Source organism: Harpia harpyja, chromosome 14 (assembly GCF_026419915.1).
Source record: "Harpia harpyja isolate bHarHar1 chromosome 14, bHarHar1 primary haplotype, whole genome shotgun sequence".
Taxonomy (NCBI): domain Eukaryota; kingdom Metazoa; phylum Chordata; class Aves; order Accipitriformes; family Accipitridae; genus Harpia; species Harpia harpyja.
In genome coordinates, this window is record NC_068953.1 from 22,526,021 (window position 1) to 22,549,434 (window position 23,414).

Consider the following 23,414-nt stretch of genomic DNA (forward strand, 5'->3'; position numbering starts at 1 on the left):
AAGACTTAGGCTCACTATATTGCATGGCTAAAAGACCTCACACTCAAAGTGCAGAGCAGGGAGCCCCTGCTTGTGAGGTGGTCTCCAGTTCTCATCTAGGGACCAGCCACTGCCTGTGGAGTCCTCCTCACGGTCTGCAGAAAGAAACAGCTCATGCTGTTTGCCTCTGGCACAAACCCATCGATCGCTCCCCAGCTCAGGAGGCTCACAAAATCCTGGCTCTGAGCACACCAGAAACGCTCTCACCCTCGGACAGCATGCAGCAGGCGCAGCGAGGGGTAGGCAGTCCTGACGTTGATGTGATGCTTCAGGATGAGCTCATTCACCCACTCCACTCGTTCCTTGCCCCCCTTGGCCATGAACGCTGGGATCCAGAGGATGCTGCCATTGAGGCTGTGGAGGCGTTGCAGCAGCTTCTCCCTCCAAGTCTCGTTCACCAGGTCCTCGAAGGCCCGTTGGATGACCGAGGGGTTCATGGTCACCAGGTCCGTCTTCATGCCCACGTCCTGCGAGTACTCCTGGACAGGGGCCAGATTGCACCTGCGAGGGGAAACACCAAACAGCCTTTTACAATGGACGTGAGAGGGCAGTGACAAACACAAGGGGTGTTTGATGCCAGAAGTCAACATGGGCAGTGACAGATGTGCCCATTCACCCTCGTTTTGGGGAGGAGGAGGAGTGAGAATGAGTCTCTGCAATAAATTAGAGAGGCTCTGACACGCCGTCATGTGTGTGCATATTCCTCTGGGGCAATGTTAATAACAGAAATAACTGGTGTCTGGTGGGTGGGTTTGTACGGATCGGTATCTCTTCTGGTGTGGTTCAAAAATAACACATAGCAACAAACCTCCCGTCTTTGCTGCCATGGCAGATTTGAAATGAAACGGCCTTTCCCACGCAAGGAAAGCAATCACCTATTAATTATAGCCCTGTTGGGGTAATATTATCCCAAGTCCCTTTTCCCTTCCCAATAAGTCTCTGCTAACAGCAGACCTGGTGGCACTGGCAGTGATAATGATACCAGTGGGCAGTGGATGCCAGGAGATGGTCTCCACAGGGTTTGGCTGTCTGGAGGCTGTGACCTTCAAAAAACGTCTCTTTCTGTAGTATTAGTTGGTGCCTCCTCTCAGGCTGCGCGTGCAGATACAGGCACACACGCTCCCCTGGGAGCTCCCATGCCACAACCTTCTGCGTCACGCCAGGGACAAGGGCTGAGGGGCTCTGGGATAAACTGCCAACAAATCACCCTCATTATACGGTGGTTTCCTACAGCTCCTCGAGGGGGGATCCACAGCCGTTAAGCTGTGGCCATGCCATGCACGTGGTGCTGGGTATATGGGACAGGTGACCAGCTGATGGAGGGATGCAGAGATGCACCCCCAGCGTGGTGAAAACCAGAGGGTACCCACATGTTAGTACACTGCATGCTCTCCTGAGGCGTTTTACAGTGAAGTTACAGTATTTAATGAGCAGGAATTGCATCCTAACCATCTGCCTTGATAATCAGCCGTTACTACTGTTTTCCCTACTTTACAGATGGGGAAGCTAAGGGAATGGTGTAAAGAAAAAGCAGCTACTGGCACGTGGGGCCCTTCTGATCCACTCGTCACAGGATTAAATTCGCTGAAAATAAACGTTGGGTCTGAAGAGTGAAGCTGTATCCTGGACACAGAGCTCATCGCTGGTCACTGCCAGCCCTGCTGAAAAGGCTGCCTGGACGGAGCAAACCTTCATCAGGAAGATGCAGATTCAAGTGGTGGCTTAGATAACCTACAGTGGGAAGAGCATGTCCATGCCAGATCTGCACTAGCATACCTGGCTGGAGAGAAGTCGCTCAAAATCCCAATCCTTATACCCAGAAAGGCTTTTCTCCTACAACTTTGCTGCCTGCCACGAAAGCCCCTCCCTAAACTTTGCAGAACTGCAATAAGCAATTTTTCCTTTTGCTCACTCTGGTTACACTTAAGGATGTGAAGGATAGTGTCCTGTCCCCCGCGGACAGGACAGAGCTGCTAGCAGCCAGGCAGGCTGGAGCAGCCAGGTTTGAGCGGGGGGCAGAGGTGACATTATCCTTGTTCCCACGTCACACCGAGGACCGCCTCTGTGAGCCGCTGATGGATTGGGCTGTCTTCATAATAGACTCGCCAGAAAGCAAATATCTGCACATACATAAATCATCAGCAGACTCCTACAGCCCCTCAGCTAACGGATGTACACGGGTGTTGGGGATGGGAGGGCTGGCACGCTCCTCTCCGCTTCAAGCACCTTCTGTGGTGAATTTGGCATGTGCCCCAGTGGGGGTCAGGATCTGCTGGTGCGGGTCCAAGGGGCAGTGCACCTGCGGGGACATTGGTGCTGGGGACGGAATGGTCACAGGAGAGCGTCGGACCCGGGCATGCAGAAGTGTGGTGCCAGGGCACCACGTGGTGCACCCAGTGCTTGAGGGGAGAAGTGACTTGGGGAAGGATCCAGCTTGTGTCCATGGGAGAGTCCAGGACAGGGTTTATTTACAAGAGGGTAAGTATGTGGGAAAAGAGGAGTGAGTGCTTGCGCCTGGGGGTGCTCAGGGTTAATGGAGCCCTGGGGGGTTAACGGTGCACCGTAAGAATGCACGGGGTGCATTTGCAAGGACAGTGGGGGAGTGCTTGGTGGTTGGTAGAAGCATTCGCAGCGGGACGTTCGCATCGGTGAACTCTGCGCATGCACGCGGGGCTGCAAGTCTGCGCCGCACCACGTGGATTGGGACTCCAGCCCCTTTCAACCTCTCCGAACCCTCCCCAAACCCCCCCCAGCCCCATCGTGCGGCAGGGTGTGGGCCCCTACCTTATCACGAAGCTGTGCGCGTCGATCTCAGGGCCGCAGCCGCTGCTGAGCAGGACCCCCGAGTTGCCCACGATGGCGCAGGTGGGGAACTGCTTGCCCTTGAGGGGCGAGGTGCGGGGCAGCAGCTCATACAGGTTCTGCGAGACATTCATGGTGCTGTCCCTGTCAAAGACATAGTGGATGATGTCCCCCGGCTTCAGCGTCCCCTTCAGCACCGAAATGTCCTTCTCTGCATCCAGGAACTTCAAGATCTGTTTCCTGAGGACAGGGAATGAAACAGCCCATCAGGTGAGGTACAGAGATAACTTGGGTCATACCTAAGATGAACTCTTGCCTCCTGGCTGCTCTTGCTCTGTGGCCAGTCCATCTGACTGATGCTCTCCAGAAAGAGCTTACAAAGAGCTATCTCCACCTTAACGCCTGCTCCTTCTCCACCCATCCCTTCCTGGGCAGGCTAGCACGGTCAGCCCACCATTAGTGGGGGGTCCTTGCATTTACCCCGGGAAGAGGGTCTCCTTCTCCCCTCCGTGACCCGCTGCCAGCACACACCAATTCCACTTGGCCTGGAAAACGGGCGCTCAAGTGCTCCTTGTTTTGTCATTGTAAGGCCAGCTGGTTCAGCCGGGAATTCATTTCCAAGCGATCGCTTACAGATATGAAGCCTAGCTCAGCAGGAGATAAGCCTTTTATTTCTTCCTCGACTTCTTTAGATGATATACAGATGCAATTTGCCAGTTTGCACTGGAGAGGACCAAATCTGTCTCTTGTCCTATAGGTAATTACCAGTACCTGATCTTCAAAGAGAGTGTCTGGTTGTGTCTCCATTTGGATGAGGCTGGTTTAATGTTGTGCTTAATGCTTTCATTACTTCTGTCAACAACAGCTGGAGACGAAGAGTCATTTATTACTACCTCAGCTCTAGAGAAAAGAAAGACAGGGAGAGGGAGAGAGACAGGATCCGTTAGCATCCCAATGGCATTTCTAATCACTGTCTTCGGCTCTGGCTGCTGGAATTCAAACTTCATCAGAAAAGCAAAATTGTAGTTATTAGCTAAACAAGAACTGAAAGCCTGTTTGTATTCTGCTACACTCAAGCAGACAGACACAAATCCTTAAATACCTGCTCAATTATATGAACACAGACTTACAGCCAGGCACAGCTCTGCAGAAAACACAACCTTACACACCTAGCTGTAGAAAGGCATGCACACAAAACCACAAGCAGGCTCTGCAAAGACAGGCTGGCAGACAGACACTTGCAGACGAGACACCCCAGAGTCCCAGGGAGCCCTCAAAATTCACCAAGACATTTCCTAAGTGGGCAGCCAAGGTTGCTGCCCTGTTGCCTCATGGTCACACATGAACACCCCGAAGTGGAGCCAGCTCAGCTCCTGGAGAGGGTTAAAATCCTCGTCAGAGAAGTGCAACCTTCACTTCACCTAAAGGAGAAATTAATTTAGCTGAGCTGCTGGGTGCTGCTTGTGAGATTGGGCTACGAGCATCCCGTACCGAACAGGGGTAGGCTGGCTCGCTGGTAACTTTTTCCCCCGTTAGAAGAGAGCATGAGGATTTCAGCACCCGTATTGCCTGCTCCAGACCCAGAAATGAGCAGGGGGAGGGATAACAGCCAGATGCTGCGGTTTGGACATGATCACTGGGAGACCCCAGTTTTTAATCCCTGCTCTAAGAAGCAAATCAGCCCCAGCAGTTCAGTGCCATTTACATCAAATGGAGGATGAATATTTGATTCCAGCCAGCCGCCCTCCAAAGAGAATACCCAAGCATCTCATCAAGAAGATGCACGTGCATCTGCAGCCCTGAAAAAACCTTCACACTACAGAGTGCTCTGAAAAATACACAGCCAAAGCACTTGCTGTCAGCTGAAGGGAGTCTCCCTCTCCGGTGCAAAGGGCTTTTTCCAGTTGGGAAATGGTTTGCAAATAAATACATTTATAAAAAGCATGTAAACCTCAAGGAGGGAGAAGAGTGAGAGATGGGGCAGAGCTGGTGGCCCAGGCTCATGGACAACATCCAGCTCCCGGGAGCACATCTCCAGCCCAGGGAAGGAGCTCCTGAGGACACACTGTGGCTCACACTACATAACATTTCAGAAAGGCAAGGAAATGTGTTTATAAATGCTGGCTGCCAGTGTCCTTGTATGTGTTTGTACAGTACCTCTCCAGAGCCTGCCAGTTGAGGCTGTTGGATTTGTTTGCATCTTGCATTTTGCCATATTACCTCGTGTCTTGCAAAGCTTACTTATCAGATGTCAAAAATCATAAAGGAAATAGGGTAAAGAAATCTTGGGGAATAACTACGATTTTTTTGGTTTTGTCCATTTTCTGTGTTTTGATCATGGGTGATGAATTCATCACAGAATGGTATCATTCCTTCTTTCTTGTGTGGTGTCACTAAGCTTTGCAACCGTGCCACTTGGTAATGCGGGGCTGACATGAAACCATTGTAAAAAAAACACAGAGAGACACTGAATGAAGCTGTGATGCCATGAAATGACTCTGCAATGGAGCGACGTTACTGAAGTGCATTACGATAAAACCAAATGAAGTTCTGATGTCAAAGACAGCGATCTCTCTTCTAACAGCACGTAGTAAAACTACGAAAATGGCAACTCTGTCACTGACTTATTTTCACAATAAGTAACTCTCTCTTTCTCATTCTCTCAATCACCGCAACTTGCAGATCCTTGGTTATTTGCAAATGATTATTGCACTGAGCTGGGGGAAGGAGGGGGAGAAACGATTAAGAAAATGCAAAGCAGAAGTGAAAAGAAACAGATATATTTGCTAAATAAGAACAGCACTATCCAGCGAAGAGGAGAAGCAGATTAATAGCTGCCTTACAGCAAAAACAAATGAACACAAAATCTAATTTACAAACCTATTAGATTTGCTATGTAAGCTGTTCACAGCTGATCTGATTGTACCTCTGCCTCCAGAACTCCTGCAAGACAAAGGAAATGCATTATTTATAAATCCAGCTCCTCTTTGCCAAGCATTGTTCAACAGTCAAGAGATCCTGCTCTGAAGGGCTCCGAACAGAGACACTCCTGCGCCGTTTGCATCCCACCCCATGCAGACGGGAGATGTCCTGATGCCTGTGAAGGGCTTTTCACATCCGTTGTCATTGCAGCCCTACTGCGACTGTAAAATCATTCCAGCAAAAAAGCTCCTAACAAACCCAATTAATAATACCTGCGCAATCCAACCAGCCATCAGAGACATCTGGTCTCTGTCGTCAAAGCAGCATGCAGCCTACAGGTTGCATTAAATACATCTCTCCTTTTTTTTACGAGTCAGGTGTTAGCAGTGCATAGAGAAGGTCTCCTCCATCACCAGGTTACCAAGGGGCTTTACCTGTCCTTTTCAGATGGGGACTGATCTGGACAGGCTTCCCACCACTGTCTTCATCTTGGGCTTTCAGTTGAGATTACCCAACTTCTCCATTTTATCCAGACTGGGCCGCCAGCCTCCTGGGTGACTTGTGGAGAACTCATCCTCACAGTGAGCCTTCTCCTGGCTCCCAGTGACCCAGGCCAGACCCAGGGCCTCATTCCAGCCCCCTCCAAACCCATGAGTGCCCTGAAGCCCACCTCTGGTGTAACCTGGCTGAAGCTACGAGGCCAACTCACCACAGTCATTGGCATGCTGGAGCTGAGACCTGAAGTGACAGCTTGTCACTCCCATGGCCTGCCACCACTGCACAAGGACAAGTGCCAGACCTGTGTGAGCAAGACCTGTGGGAACGGACAGCCAAAGTTTCCAGCACCTATATGATGCTATAATGAAGAATAGGTGGGACCAAGCCCCTTCAGAAAGCAATGCCACTCATACAACCAGTGAATCCTCACTTAAAAATAAATACATACAAGTATTGGTCTGCACCTAGGTGACTGCAGAGCCCTTTCTTGCTTTAGTTTGCTATTTTCAAAGGTGTCACAAAGAACCAGTTGCCCACTTCGTAATGGTCAGTGAGAGCTGTGCTCCTAGTCAGACACATTTTAACTGCCATGTGCTCATTGCTCTGTTTTATTGTTTCCATTGCACAGATGTCCAAATGAACATACTCATAAAGAGAACCAAATTGTCTTCCAGCAGAAATATTGTTACCTGGAAATATATACGTTAATGAAAATGTATCTCAGGAGCATGTATTTCTACCAGTCCTGGAAAAATCCCAAATGCAGTAGACATAAATGAAAAAGAAATAGAGTGTGTGAACATTTGGTGCCATCAAAAAAGATTTTCAGACTTTCAGGGTGCAATGTAAATCCCTTCGTTAGGCTGAGCACAGCCCTCAGCACCGCATAACATCAAACCCTTGGAAATGCCACAAAGGTTGTCCCTTTCCTCCCTCCTGCTGGAGACCATCTATGGCCAAGTCAGAGCGATTCCTGCTCCGACACTCCTCTTGCCTTTGACAAATCTGAGAGTCAGTGAGCTGTTTCATTTTTTGGTGCATCAAGGGAACAGCAGGACTAGCTTACTCCTAGATCCTACTGGCATTTAACAAGCCTCCGCTTTAATAGGGTTCACCGCAGGGTGTGGGAGCAGACTGGATTAGTGTGCAAACCACACATCCTTTTAGAGACGTCTCCTCTGAAGGAGCCTTCCAAATGGGATTCACACTCCTTCACACTTGCTGTAAGACAGGTAGGGACTGGATTAAGGGCTTAGAAAAAGATAGGCTGCTCCCTGAGTAACTGCTGGTTCACAATCTCTGTGAAAGAAATTAGGAAGTGGAGAAGACCTGTTAGCTCCCACCTGACCCATGTTTTGCAGCTATGGCAGGACTGATCCAAAGCATCACAACGTATTATTCAAATGCATTTATCCAATCTAGCTTTACATGCTGCCAGCGACAGGCCTGTGCATGTCTCCTCCTGAAATTAAGGCAGGCACCGGGGCTGGAGATGCTGGGCGTGAGGAAGACAAGTTGAGGGCACATCTCCCAACTCATTGTGTGCAGAGGTGGTGGGGAAGGAGATTGGCTGCCTGGATCCCCTGCTGAGTAACCCCTCAAGGACAGTTTCAGGGGTTACTCTTTCCCACTCACACACTGTGAAAAACGAACGTTTTCAAAATATTGTAATGCAAACAGAGCACGAAGTGTTCTGCTGTCATATATGAACATGGAGGGGGTGGCTTATCAGTGGAGAAGAGAGCAGGGCTCTGCTAGCCATCTTCCCATGACTTGCTCCATGGCACTGGGCTCACTGCTTTGCTGGCCAGCAGCAGCCAGGATGCTCTTGGTGGCCACCTGAGATGCTGGCAAAGACACTGCTCCCTGTACCAGGCTTGGTTTCTCTCTCTGAGCCACGGAGATTACCTGAAGCTGGGACATGATACTTGGCTGAAGGTCTCAGCTGGTTTTGTGAATCCTAAAATGCTACTGTGGCTTCAAAAACCATCAGCCTTTTGGCCCTTTGTGTTCTACACTGCAACTTGTGGACATCTTCCCTACAATCTCCCTTTGTACAGTCAAAGACAATGTGTGCTGTGAATATGACACCATGGGGTGAATCCATGTCCAGCCATACTGCTCAGCTCAGCCCACCGGTGGGTACCAGCCAGGAAAACCAGCTGCTCAAAACACCCATAGTTTAGCCAAGCATGGTATTTTCCAATGTCTGCCATAGTTCATTACCAACACAGGCAAGCCAATATCGCTGTACTGTTTCACTTCCCCCACCCGGGAAGACGAAAACATTAAGAAATGGAGGGCACTAATTAAGAGGCACACATTAAAAAAAAGTCAGCCCATTTTATTATACCTTGCTGACCTGGAGTTTCACATCTCTTGGCTTTAAAAGGCAAAAACCAACCTCGATTAAAATTGCACAGATAGGCATTGATTTTGAAAAGCTTTCTAGTGCTACACCGTGTTTAGATTGAATTGCCTTATTAATCTAGTTGTTATCAGTTTGATTGTATAGCCAGCTCCACAAAGTACCAACCTGCTTCCTAATCCTATTATTTACAAAACGCTCTTCTTTTGACTTCTGTTGGGATGTTTTCCAGTGATAAGTCGCATCTATGTGTGCTAATGCCATATTACTAGCTTATGCCATCCTTTTTCACTTTTGCTTTGAGATTTTCAAGCTGAATTTCCACTATCTAAGATATTATATAGGTCAAAACAGTCTGTGCTCAGATGTAAAGTGACACTGATTCATATATCAGAGGATAAAAAAGAAAAATTGTCTTATGGTTCAGGTGCAAATTTTCTTGGATGAATAATTTCTGACAAATAAGGTATGCGAAGACTTTTCTATTCACCCACTATGAATGGGCTGTTTAGGGTTTTTGCTTCCTTTTTCATCGTTTCCCACTTATTAAATGATTCTCTTAATTGTTGCTAGGTAGGGTTCGGTCTTGCTTCGAGCAATTTGGATACATGAAATCAAAGCTGCTTTGACTGAGCAAGTAGGTCACACAGCCTCTTTGGGCAAGTGGATCTCTAAGAGCAGGCTTTATGCATCCATATTCTCAGGCTTACAAATTCAAAAATGTGTTTTCCATGGATATTTTACAATGCCAACCTCACAAGTCCTGCTTCCCCCCAGCATCTGTGGCAGACGATACACATGGGAAGCAGGCATGAGAAGCATGAACTAGCTAGAAATTTCAGCCGTACCCAACCACCCATTCAGCCGCATTTGTGGAGCCCATTCCTGGTGGAACAAAACCTGTGCCTCTTCCTGACCCTGAGCAATCCAAGTCCTCCTCTTCTCCATCCTCCACATAAAAGAGAGATAATAATCCCTTAGGGGATTGTTAAGCAGAATTTATCCATCTGAATTCCTCAGAAAGAGAGTTCAGAGTGCCACAATTTTTATCTGAGGCGTTCAGATGATTAACACCTACTAACTAAGTTTTCACAACTTGCTTTTGTGTTAGGTGCATTTTATGATCCTTGTTTTACAGCTGGGACACTGGGGTGAAGTGGCTTGGCCAGAAACACCAAAAAATGACAGTCCCACAAGCCAGGACAGGAGCAGGCACTATGGGCTTACAGCAGACCTGTCCTCTTGAAAATGCTGCTCTTTACTTGCTGAGTGCGAGTACGGCTCTTGCTGGGTGAGAGGGTAGGGCACGTCACCCAGAGGACCAAAGGAATCAATCTGAAAAGGTCTCCCTGGCCTGAAAAGCACATGCAGCCATTGGTCTCCTGAAATGGCTGCAGGCTGTACCCATAAGGCAGTCTGTATCTCTTAAAAAAAGAAAAAAAATCGCCACCTATATTTACTTTGCTTTTCAAGGATTGCTCCGATGTTGTCCTCAAGACCAGAATGGCTGTTTTCTATCTGAAGAGCACAAGAGCTTGATGCCAGGCCTGGTCAGGGACCACCCTCTCAAAATCACGGCCCTCCCAACCCACGGACTCTCGCCGAGGCAGCTGGGTGGCGAGGGCACACGGAGCGGGATGCTCACAGACCCTCTGCAGGATGCTGCTTCGTGGCCAGACAGACCCAGTCACTGTAACTAACAGTTCTGGGGAAAGGCATACACTGCCCAGCCACTGGAAATGAAATACAAACACATAGATCGCCCCCCTCCTCCCAAGCTTGATAGACTTGCTCCTGCTGACGCTCACAGTGCTATATAATCCCGTGTGCATTCACGGGCATAAGCCAGACCTTGCAACATCAGGGACTAGCTGGCACGCCACCTCATTAGAGATGGGCTTGGATGCACTGACTGCCCTATTAAGTGAGTGAATTCATTCTGCTGACTAAGAGCAGTGCAGTCATTAAGCTAAGCCATGTGCTCCCTGAGTCCTCAAAGATGGGGCGGGATTCGCTCGGGCCAGTGCTGTGAAATGTGGATGAGGATACAGGTTTCAATCCTCCCTCCTCTTCCCTGAAATTCAGGGTTTGTGTTGAGACCAGCAGAGCAGCAAACGCGACTCCAGGGCTTTTAGGGGAATATTGCCACATTTCCAAGTTGTCTATGAAAGAGAAATAATTGGCTGCTGAGGGCCAACCTGTCCAGCCTGCCTTGCAGGGTGGGGAAGCAAAGGTGTCCCAGGAGCCCAAAGTGAGCAGGAACCGAGCCCAGAGGCTGGAAACCAGGATTCCTCAGGGACCATATCCTAGCTTTCCATCTGCACATCAGGGTCTCACTGAAAAGATGGAAAAAGTCCACATTCATTGGCAAGTGCCCGTGTGGGCTTCTCACCGGACACTCAAGTGGTTTCTGCGGGGTATAGGTCGAACCCCACCCATATCCATAAAATGCTCTGCTATCACAGGAGAGACTAATTTAGAGGAAAGGCTTCACTGCTGGTTAGCCCCACATGAAGACCAAGCTGCAACCAATTAGAACCAAAAGCCAAAGCCAGTTGAGAAGCGATGGGATCAGAGGTGCATTTTTGAACCTTGAAATAACGTACTGAAACAAACATCGTGCACTCTCCCTAACACTGGTCTTGCCCCATCCAGAAATGGAGCTTTCGTGGGCTCGTTTCTCATCTCGCCTTCTTGCATCACATTTCATAACACACTGGGAGGAGCCAGGACATCTGACACTTGCAGATCATTCTCTGTGACGTTTCACCAGTCACTTCTGGGGCTTTCATCCCGGGGTGTGGAGGAGATTGCAATTAAGAGAAGCGGTGGCCATTGGGCAGCCCTGCGTACCCGCGCTCTCCTGGTGAGCAAGGTTCCCTCTGTAGGGATTAATTTGGAAGACATTTCTAAAGCATTTGTCTGCTAGGATGAAAGATCCTGCAATACATCTTGATGAGACATTTGAAATTGCACTTCGATGTGTTTAAAATCTCACTTGTTCATATTGTCACAGCTTGGCAGCCTGGGTGTCAAAAACTTCCTAAATATCAGGTACTATTTTTACTGCTCCAAGTTTCATTCTTTCTATTGAGTCATACGACCACATTTGGGAGAGTGTGCCCACACCATGGCTTTCAGGAAAATCACCTTGCCCCGCTGGGGTCCTGATGCGGCTCTGGTATACGAGCCACAGGGGCAGCACTTGTGCAGCCAGGCTGGCGGCATAGCATCTTCCAGCAAGGCAAGGAGGGCCTCGCTGTTGCTCACAGCCCTTGCTATTACCCACCACGTGAAAAAAAGATCTGTCGGTGTCACTCAAACCAGCCTTGCTAATTTGGTCACCTCCTCCCATGCCCCAATCCCACCTCCGTCATGTCACCCATCCTGCAGGCTCCTTCCTGGGGACCACAACAAGATGGGAAGGTCGAAGGCGCTCAGCATCCCTACCTGTCAGGTGGTAACCCTGGCTCCACATCAGCTCCCACGTAAATGAGAGCAGGGTTTGGCCCTGAGATTTCTGCCTGGCTGCAAATCACTGTATAATCATTGCAAGCGTACACTGAGGACGCAGGAATCAAGACACATGAGTTTTTGCAAAACAGAGACACCTATTGCTTAATAGGGAATAAGCCAATTAGGCTGAAACGCTTATGTGACAAAACTGGTGAAGAATCAGCAGGAACGGTGCAGCTCTGACGACTAAAGGACACGAGGCAATGGGAGGGACGCCCGTGGCAGCCTGCCACCAGGATGCTTCTTGGGGATCACTCTGCACTGGGGTAACTGGAGCACCACAATGAAAACCCTGTCCCTGCCTTGAGCTACCTGCCCTGAAGGACCTGTATGAGGCAGGAGGATGCTTGAAGCAGCCTGATGGTTACTGCTGCCCGTGAGGGAGCCATGGTCCAGGACTTTCAGGCTCTGCCCCCAAGCCAGCATGCACTTTCCCTGAGCCAGAAAAGTCTCTCGCACCTGTAGAGTGTCAGCTCTCACATCCACATGCATTCACCATAACGCCAGCATGACCTGACCCGATCACCCCGTGATGCTCTTGTTTTATCACTGCTCTAAAGACAAAATACTCACGTGCTCGCAGGGCTCAAATGTCACATACTTCACCTCTCCCCATCATGTGTACTGGCAGGACCTTATTCCTTCCTTCATCTCAGGTCTGCCACTAGAAGTTTATTCCTGGTATCAGTTCAGTTTCTTTGGCTGTGTTAATGAAACAGCCAACAATGAAAAAGACATTAAGGCAAGCAAAAAGGATCCAGTGAGGGGCTTGGGACTGGTGGAGGGCTGTGTGTTTGTGTGTTTAGCTTTCCCCTTCTGGAAGGGAGAAGGAAAAAACCCCAAGAGCCCAGCGAAGACCTAGAAAGGAGCTGAGACAGAAGCCTCACTGCTTAAAACACATGTCTACGCTATACATTTTTCCTGAGATAATTTTTTCAGCCAACAGAGCAGAGCTATCAGGGAGTGCAAACAGCAGAGCATCAGTCTTGCAGCAGATCCTGTCACCCTGAGCATTTGCATCCCAAAAGACAGAAATCCCAGTGGCTCCTGCAGCATCTTGGATGCCAAATACCTTGGGAAATAAGAATGGTGCAATATGAAAAGATATCGTGTCTGAGAGGCTGTGGGTCCTTGGGCTCATCCTCCCACACCCATCTCTTGCCTACTTTCCCCACTGCTCTGCAGAGCCCCTTGAAATACTCAAGGTCTCGTGTGGTTTCTTCTTTCACTGTTGATGTGGATGCTGAGGACCTCTCCCAGGCAGTGACATCCTCCTGAGGTGGTTCTTCTGTACGAGTATCCTCAAAATAACATCTGGTGCCTACACAAAGAACGCTGGGAGTGCCTGGATGAGAGCTACACCCCGCAACCAGCAACTGCCTGAGGTATTTGCCCACCATTACAGGCACTCACCACCAACAGAGCCATCCTTTGCAGAAGGAGCCAGAACCTTTGCAGGAACTTAGTCCCCAGATGACAATGTCCAGGTGCCAAATATTGAAAAGCCAATAGCGGTTTCAGAACTCGGCCTCCTCCCTCCTCCCCTGGTTCATAAAGCTACACCATGGAAATCCAGGCAGCAGTAAGAAGAAGTTTAATTACCAGCTGAGCAGCTGCTGGTTGACAGTCGAGTGTGCTTCTGGGTGTCTGAAAAGGCACTGGAGATGCCTTATGATGATGCTTAACCTTCACAGGGGAAACACGTCCCCTGTTGTAGCCGCTGGCTGAGAGCTGAATTATATTTCTGAACATGCCAGTAAAGCCTGGGCTGGGAGGTGGTGGGTCACGGTGGAAGAACCATCCTTCGACTTGGAGCTGCCAGATACACGGGCAATACCTGGAGCCCACTGCGATGCTGTTTGACTGAGGGAGGCCTTGAGAGAGCACTTCAAAACTGTGTCGTGACTGTGACATTATGTGCTTTTAAAAGGAGCCCTGCCCATGGAGAGCACTGGACAGGGAGGGACAGCGTGCTCAATATGCAGATGGCCAGCCTGGGGATTTTTTTGTGTGTGTTTGTTTGTGATATTCCCAGTGGATTTCTGCATGCAATAACGAGGACTTTATTTGCAGTAGCAATAAGAAAGAGTCCAGCACTTAAATTTGGAAAGAGTTGACCCGGTGCATAAGCAGCCAGGTTGATGAATCAAACACCCTGCAAACAAGGAACCTCAGAAGGGTCAATCACAGGGCCAGGAGAGTTAGTGGGATCAGGGCGATGAAGCTGCTGACTGCCTGGCAAAGGGGAGCATCCCTAAAGCTGACAGCATTTCTGCCTTGTAGTGTCACCCCCAAGAGGGATGATCACCCCTGGGCTGGTGCAAGGACTCCTAACGGGGTTACCTGATGGCAGAACACAGCTTTTGTGCTGTGGCATCACTTGCTGCTTCAGGAGAACCGTTTTGGTCCCACCACCCACACACCGAGCACCTTTACCATGTGCTGCCCTCCCTGCTCATCTTCCTTCCTGCTCCCAGGCTGCCCTCTCACCCCGCACCATCGCCGCTACCCTAGCAGGTTTTGGCAGTGCCATGCTCGTCTCCCTGGACTGGCCCTTTTGCTTCCCAACCGGAGCCAGTACTGCTGCCGTTGATGAGGATGCATCTCCCAAGGCCACCACCACCACCAGTGCTGCTGCTCAGCCAAGACAAGGAGTTGTTTAGATTTACGGTGGGAACACAAAGAAAAAGGAGCTGTAAAGATGCTCTTTTTTTTTTTCTTTCTCTTTTTGCTTCTTTTTTCTATTGCATTGCAAGGGGCAGAGCTGCTGACACCAGCCTGCTCTGCCAGGGTGTTTGCTTGAAGGACACCTGAAACTCTGCTCCTACAGTGAATTTACTGTGCCAGGGAACTCCCTTGTTTCCAGAGGCAACTGGGGACGGAAACCAGAGAAATGGCAAAATAATTACTGTCTAATGTTGTAGTTCAGGCTTATTTCTTGCTGCTGAGGATGACCCAGGCCCAGGGAAAACAAATGATGGGGGCAATTAAAAGAAGTCTGTCTTTGGAACAACTGTTTTTTATAGCAACAGTGCCTGTAGATGTATTTAAATAGTGCTGGTCTCAGGGATGAAAACCCAAAATACCTATAGCCTGAAAGCCCAAGGAAAGATAAGGGAGCTCCTGTTAAATGCTTTCCTTGAGGATTAAAAGCACATCTGACATGCAAGTAGGCATCGATGAACAGATGTCCAAGCAGAATAACCATGGCTGCTGCAGAGAATACAAGAGCAAAGTGACCCCTTCATCCACGTCCGGGAGAGGCCAGGAGGGCTCACAGCTGCAGCAGGATCTGCTGTGTCACTGCTGGCTGTGGTCCCAGGGCTTCGCTCTCTGCCCACGAGTACGGCAGTAGCACGGAGGAGCGGGCACTGTACTGCTGACGGCTGAATCACTTAACCTCGCCGTTAACTGCTCAACAAGCCTTTGCTAAATGAACCAACATTTGCAACTCCTTGTTCTCTGCAGAGAGAAAAAGGTTTCCTTTGCCTTCCAGACTGGAATTGTGCATTTGCAGGGTTAGAGGTGGGAAACAAAAAGCCCACCCGGATGAAAGGGAAACTTGAAGCCCTTGTGGGAACTGCTTTGCTCTCTTCATTGCTCTGGTCGCTGGGGGTGGGACTGGCCATGGGTCCAGCAACTCTGCACCCAAGAAGTGCTGACTGGCAACACCCGTCCTCCTACCACAGCTACTGCCTTCCTCACTGGCAAGCTCGGAAATTCCTTCCTTGGGGGTCTTGCAAGCTCCTGACAATCAGGACTGGACCAAAGAGTAACTTTTCACCAACTCTACTGGAAAGGCCTTTCCAGAGGGACTGGTTACGTTCATGGAGCTGGGTTTTCTTTTTGTTCCACTGGATCGCTCAGGGGTCTGCTAGTGCTTTTGATCCTGCTGCTGCCAGCCCTTCTGCCGGACACCGATTCCCTGCAGGTACCACTGCTCCCACCACTCCCTCAGAGCTCAGCTTAAGGAAACAAGCTACGGAGATTCATCTCCTTCAGCTTGCTCTAGGCAGGAGCACAGGGGTTTTGGATACGTCTTTGTGGTAGCTACCCCTGCCCCTGCAGGGCAGCAGGAGATGAAGGAGTGCTTTACAGAGAGGAAGGGGAGCTCTGCAGCTAACCTGAAATTGGCTGCTTGAGCTCAAGTTATCATCAGAAGAGTTGCAATCAAAGCCTACACCGAGTATTTTCTTACTCAAATCACTCCAACATTGCTTTTATTTTCCAGCCTGATGCGTCATGGGGCTTTTGTTAGAGCCCTGCCATACCCAACGAGTACAAAGGTCTCTCCATTGGCTCCATTTACATGAATAGTTACGGGGTATGTGCGGGCTTCTGTCCTGCAGAGAGGTATTACTCCTCCAGACCGACCCCGATAATTGTTGCCTTGTGTGCACCCGCTGTGTGAGTGCACAAAAGTGTATGTTGCTAGAATATAGCACTTTTTTCAACAAAACTTTCTGGTGGAGAGCAAGTCTTAGACTAACTCTGGGTCAGGCGCAGTAAATCACAGCCTGAAAGACCTAAGCAGGACATTTATACTCCATGGACCAACCTTGACAAGAAGTGTTACGACTACAGCACGCTACAGACCACTCAGAGCAAGCACATCAGCCACCGTAAAGGACACAAAATCTCTTTGTGGCATTCCTGAGCCTTTGAAAGGCAAGCGTTAGAAAAGGGCACATGAGGAAAAAGTGGCAATTTACTGACAAGCTTCCAGGCAGGCCAGCAATATTAGATACTCCAATTCATCACTTAAAAAGAGCAGAATATAATTCCTCTTGTAATCAGGATGGAAAGGCATATGGTCTGGACTAGCAGAGAAAAGGTTGACTCATATTAAGACCAACCCATTACCAAGTGTCAAGTGCTCCCTAAGATGGCTCACACGCTAATTTGAGAAGTCACCTGGTGGCAGCAGGTCACCAGCTCCCTCTACAGACAATCAGGACACAGCCGGACCCCTGCAGAATTGCTACAGCAGATGCATAATAACAAAGAGTCCCTTTAAACTGCCAGCAAGGAGCAGAATTTTCCTCCTTGTCACCGGCAATAATTATTCCACTCGATGCCGAGTCCTTTGTCTTCCTCCATGGCGAGAGGTCTGGCCCGCTCCCCTGTCCTGGGGTGGATGAAGAAATGGCTGCGATCGCATTAGCGTTCCCCAAGTGAATGTGTCTTTTGTTTCCTTCCAGGGAAACAAAGAGCCAGAGCGATGGAGGGAAACGTAGGCGCCACTGGGCTGCAGGAAAAGTTCAGCAGCCCGGAACCAGGTGGTTGTTCGGGAACAAAGTGCCAAGACCGTTCGCAATGGCAATACTTCACCGCGGCAGCACACGCCAGCGAGCGCAAGGAGCGAGCCAAGGCGAGTAGGACGAGTGCGTCTGCCTGCCCGCTGACATCCCGCAGCACCGCCGAGCATGCAATTCGAGCGATGCGTCTATGGGTGATATGTATATATAATGACAGGGATGTAGTAGGATGAAAACCCGTGCGCGGGGCTGGCTGCAGGGTGGGAGGAACAGGCTAACGAGAGCGACACGGCGTTGGGAGCAAGAAACTGCTGAATTTTCATCCTTGCCCTGACACCTCTTTGTTTCAGTATCTCCCGGCTGCAGGAGGTGGTATAAGAATATCTGAGGAGCAAGATGGGACTGCTTAAGGAGCACACATCTTTCTCAGAAGCCTCTGGCAGGCAGAGGAGCTCCAGCCACCCTTGGCTCCTACCTTCATCTGCGATGCTGGGAACTTATTGTCCAGGGAGATAGCATGATTTTTTTTGTTGTTGTTCTTTTCCCAGGAATATTATATCCTTACTTTGTATCTAATGAACATTTTGTTCGTTCTTTCTGCAATTTCTCAGTATTTGTAGGTGAGAGAAATATGTTCCCCCCTGCTCCCACCCGTATGAGGCATATTCTTCCAAAGACAATCCAAATCACAGGTGGGGGGCAGGGTATGTGTAAAAGTGGGCAAGCTGTTCGCTCCTCACAATAATTAGAGAGTGTTTTGATGCCAAGGAAAAAGAAGAAAACAGTTGCACCTGCCTGCATTTCCCAGCCCCCCTCAGTGCCCTGAACCTGCCAGGGGACACCTGGCCAGCTCTTCGCTTTCCTTAATGCTTGGGCTGCGCTGACCAAAGTGAAGGTGGTCTATGGGGGTGTGGAGGAGGATACTGAGCCACATGATCCATCAGCCAAATATTCCTGACCTGGGGGAGAGCTGCACAAATATCCGGTATCTCCCAAACCTCTTACAGAGAGGAGCTGCTCCCTCCTGGACACACAGAGAGCTCCTGGAAAACTTTGGAAGGGTGTCTTTACACTGTTGTGCACTTTGCTGTCATGCAGTCCCCTTTACCTACAGGGCCTGTTACAAAAGATGCTGCTATCATGTGGCCCTCAAAGTTGAAAACCGTTTATCGTCCCCTGATCTGTTGCAGGTCAGGCACTCAGCCTTTCCACATCTCCCCAGCAATATACTTCAGTCAGGTCAGAGTGCTGTGTTGACCATTCCTGGTACCACAGCAGCAAAGGGATGATGTGTTTTTGTGCCAGGCTCCTGTGCTAAGAGCTTACTGTGTAAGATGAACAGTGCTTGGCCCCTTGCTGTCTTTGGGATGAAGCAGCTCATCAAACCCGAACCACTTTGGAGATGCAATGGGGAACAGAAGTGGGTGGGAGAGGGCAAAGCAAGAGAAAGGGTCAGTTTGCCCGAGTTCATGATTACTTCTTAATATAGCAGGGTCTCACCTTTGCTCTGTGCATCCCTGTAACAGAAGCACAGCTTATGTGGGAACTTATCTATGAATGGTCTGGGATTAATGCATATCAGAGGGCACCAGATGGCAGGACCCCTCCTTCACTCCCTGCGGTGTAGGGTGCTCCTCTCCTTTGCTAGTTACCTCGTGCACTACAATTTCTGAAATGCCGTACGAAACAAGCTGCTGGCCGTTTCTACAGAACTCGTCTGACCCTGTTGCCATCTCTGCCGCTGCACTGCTTGGCAGTACTTCCTTGGAGGAACTACAGCAACAAACTCAGATGCCAGGGCTTGGAGATAAGCAGCCAGCAAACATCCAATTTCCATACAATGTACAGAAAAGAGAGGAGAAAAAAACCACAACACTGGGAATCCCTAATGAACCAGGGTGAAAACCAGGACAAGTAAGTAACAAAACAGAATAGATTTTCAATAAGGGCACAGCAAGTTCTAGCGGACAGATCTAGCAGATAGACGAGGCGAGAGAAGAAAGAACAGAAGCCGGAAAAGAAGATGGGAGGAAAGCAAGGGGATCAGAGCAGTCTGTCCGATGGGGAGGATGCTTCAGAAGCTTTTCATTTCCTTTATTATTATATAGATAGTGCCAGCTCATTGCAGAGCAACAATTCATCTAGCCTGGTAACCTACAGTCCGGTGCTGGATGTTTCTGGACAAGGCTACTGACCTTTAAGCACTTCTTTGCCCGTGGCACCCAATCCAATGTAACAATGAAACAATGACAAACATCACTGCCTTTCATTTATAATTTCAGCCAGGTGTTTGTTTTGATGCAACACAGTGGACAATGCCACCTGGTCCCAAATAGAAAGACCTTGTGCCATTTGGGCACTACGAGTGCACCCCACATTACTAGAATTATTTGTTTTCCCTCACTGCTGTAGCGAGTTCCTCAAGTTAATGCAAACCCTCCTCTCCGCATTTGTTCCTCTCATCCCCTAAGTTTCCAAGCAGCCCTCAGAGATGGGGTTTATGGGGTGGGTAGGGTGTTGCTCCTCTGCCCAGACTTTGGGGCCGCTTTAGCCCCTGCCATACCGGGCACCTGCAGGTAAGCACCCACCCTTGTAGGTGACTGGGAAAGGGTGATCACGAAGCCCCCGATGCAGCCCGTGGGGACAGACGAGTGGGTTGAAGTCTCCCACCCTGCTCCATCACCCCCACCAGGTGGTCCCTGCTCAGTCTCTCCCACCCTGCAGACTGGTCCTTGGTCCAGCACCCTGCAGGCCGGTCCCTTATCCGTCACCCCCGCGGGCTGGTGCCCTCTCTGCCACGCCCATCCGGACCAGCACCCCTGCCCAAGCCCCCTGGGCTGCAACTTGCCCCACCGTCCCCGGCCAGCAGACTGCCTGCACCAGCATCCCGCTGAGGGACCTGCTCCGCCAGTCCAGCAGCACCTGAGCACTGCCCGCGCCCAAACCCCTCTCCCCAGACCACTAACTGCTCCAACACCTCTCAACCAGACTGGTACCCGCTCCAGCATCCCTCCCCAGACCTGTACCTGACAGAGCATCCCTACCCGGACCGGCACTTCCACGTCTCTAACGGGACCGGTACCCGCTGCAGCATCCCTACCCGGACCGGTACCTCAGCGTCTCTAACGGGAGCGGTACTAGCTCCCGCACCCTTGCCCGGACCGGCGTGGCTCTCCCCCGGCCCCGTGCCCCGTCGCGCCCCGTCCTGCCCGGCGGCGGGGCTGCCGCCGGCTCCGCGGCGCTGCGCGGGAGCGGAGCGAGCTCCCTTCCCACTTCAGCACGGCAAGAAACCGGGAGAGCCGGAGACAAAGAAACTGTCCGGGCGCTCCCCCCCTCCACCTCCGCCGCCGCCTCCTCCTCCTCCTCCTCCTCCTCTTCCTCCGCCGCCTCCAGCACCCCTATCCTCCGCGCCCCTCCGCGCCCCTCCGCCCCGGGGAAGGGGGTATTTACCCGCTTTCCTCCTCGATCTCGGAGATATCTGCGAAGATGAGGAAACCGACAAGCAGCGTGAGCAACGCCAGCGTCCAGCCCCGGCACGGCAGCGGCATGGCTCCCGGGCTGGGCCGGGCCGGGCCGGGCCGGGCCGCTCCGCGCCGCGCCGCTCCGCGGGGTGCGGAGCGCGGCACGCCGCGTCCCGGCTCGGCGCCGCCGCCGCCGCCGCCCGGCGGGGCCGCCCCGCCCCTCGGCGCCCGCGGAGCGCCCGTCCCGCCCCGCCCGGCGCGGGGAGGGGAGAGGAGGGGGCGCACGGGGCGGGCCCTGCCCCCCGCCGCTCCCCGCCGCTAAAGTTTGCGGTGGGTCCCCGCGGCGTCCCGGCAGCGGCTGCCCCGCGTCCCGGGGGGAGCGCGCACACACACACACACACACGCACACGACCCGCCGCCTGCCCGCCCTCGGAGGTGCCCCCTGCGAGCGGGCTTTGCTTTTTGTCGTCGCTGCCCCTGCGCGGCCGTGGCACGTCCCCAACCTTGCGCGCACCGGCGCGGTGTGGCGGGGTCAGTCCTGGCGGGCGGCGGGGGCGGGGGGGAGGAGTACGCGCAGGCGGGTGGTTCCTCCCCGAAAGGACAAAAACTGTAATAAAATAAGACAAAGCTAACTACTGTTTGCGATGGCGGTGGTGACTGTGCTTCTCCCTCTCTTGCAAGGTGCGTGCAATAAAGCAGATCTTCTGGGATGGAAAACGCTTGGTAAAATAAGATGATGAATAACTGATCACACTTATCTCTGTTACTATTAATTCCTATTTTAGTATCAATAATCCTTTTGCATTACTATAAATACTGTCATAACCATACCGGTCCTGCCACGACTCTTTGAATCTTGCTTGGAACAGGCAATTTATTTAAGCGGAAACTGCACAAGGGGCTCTGCTTCTGGGGCACTTGGATGGGTCTCTGCCACATGCGCAGCTCCTGCGAGCAACCTCCTGCAAGCTACAGGCGTACCCTGAGGTTTTGTTATGGACAGAAAAGGCTGCAGTTTCCATCCAGAAAAGGAGATGAAAGTGTATGAAAGTTGGGAAGAAGGAAAAAGGGACTGGCTGGACCAAAGAACAGCCCAAAAAAGACCAAGAAGTCCTTTCCCTGTATCCCTGTTACCTCTTAGTCCAGCACCAGCCCTGGAGAGGGGAGGCTGGCTGTGCCGGGGGGTGAGGCAAGGCCAGCCTGGCAGAGCATCTCCAAATCCAAGCATAATTCTTTTGGACCAGAAAGTTGCTGAAGATCAGAATATCTGGTGATACATGCACCACCAAGCTGGAGAGGGATGCAGTGGATTTATAATGCAGCAGATAGAAGCAGCACAGATGTGTTGAGAGAGAGAGATACTAATTGCTTACATATTTAAAACAGCATCTTTAGTCTGAATGGGAGGCACCGTTAAGCAAAACAGAGCTATTAACTGGGGCCACTTGGAAAGCTGCCATTTTCCTTTCTGTGCATGGCTTTTTGCATCAATACAAAAGTACGTTGCTTGGGCCGTGTTACGCTGTTAATGTTGTGTGATTCCTACTGAGGACGCCGAGGTGCTTTGCATGGGGGTAAGTGTGTCCAGACGTACGGGGATGCATAACACCGGTATTGTGTATGGGGAGGCATAGTCAGTGGAAGATTTTTCTTTTTATCTGGATTAAATGGTAGAAGGAGCCTGTTACGGCCGATGTGCTTTCCTAGCAATTCTGAAACTCTTGTAGAAAGAGGAGACAAACAAATCACCGTTACATTTATAGGTAAAAAATACAACACAGGTGAGTCTGGCACAATTACATTGTAGTATATATGGCAAATTCACAGTCCAGTATACAGCTTTTATAATAGAGCATATTCAGGCCCCTAGGGAGAAAGTGATTTTAGGTGGTGTAAGTAGCCCCATAATTTACCTTCTGCATAAATCTGAGAAAAGCCTCATTTTCCTTCCATTTTATTGTTCTTGGACTCCTTTCGCTCACCCTATTCTGGAGTTTCACAGCAGTGTGACTGGCCTGAGGATGAGGAAACAGGCTTTGAGGTGACCTTGCTGGTGCAGGGACTGACATTGGGGTTTCCCGAGATGCAGCGGGGCAGAGCACCAGTCCCCTGTGGTTCGGGACTACCACACCACAGCTGGCTTCCCGTCTTACTGGAGAATACAGATGGAGATATCTGCTCCTGCATCTTTTTCAGCTCCATCCCAGGTGGTGTTTCAGCTTCTTTTGTCTGACCTTTCTGTTTCAATTGCCAATCATGGTGGCAATGTGCAAGAACAGAAATCTCGATGGAGACTGAGCAGTAAGTGGGGGGATTGTTCAGTGTGTGGTGGGAGTCGGTTTCTCTGGATGAGGACTCTCGCAGGGGCAGGGACGTCCTGTCTGCTGAGATGCTGCTTCTGCTGAGGAGTAGCTTGTCTTAAAAGACATGCTGGGATTTGACTCTGCTCCTGCCTAAGTCGATGGAAATGCTGCTATTAACTGAAATAAAGAAAACCCCTCCTTGCAGGGTGAGCTGAGAGTTAAGCTTGGTGCCCTTCACTGGAGAGCT

At 50.7% G+C, this 23,414-nt stretch overlaps 1 protein-coding gene across 2 annotated transcripts in view; it reads right to left on the reverse strand.

Annotated features, from left to right (window-relative positions):
* ST8SIA2 (ST8 alpha-N-acetyl-neuraminide alpha-2,8-sialyltransferase 2) overlaps positions 1–22,821 on the reverse strand; it is a 35,628-nt gene extending 12,807 nt beyond the window's left edge. The window contains exons 1-5 of one of the 2 annotated variants that reach the window (XM_052808304.1): positions 22,778–22,821; positions 5,722–5,784; positions 3,613–3,741; positions 2,824–3,081; positions 247–540 (exon numbers count right to left, since the gene is read on the reverse strand). In XM_052808304.1, the coding sequence (XP_052664264.1) occupies positions 247–540; positions 2,824–3,081; positions 3,613–3,741; positions 5,722–5,784; positions 22,778–22,806 (773 nt within the window). In that variant the 5' untranslated portion in view covers positions 22,807–22,821. Of the gene's footprint in view, positions 1–246; positions 541–2,823; positions 3,082–3,612; positions 3,742–5,721; positions 5,785–20,853; positions 21,069–22,777 lie in introns of those variants that run through there. The other variant, XM_052808302.1, reaches the window with a different exon arrangement.
* Between the last annotated feature and the right edge of the window lie 593 nt (positions 22,822–23,414).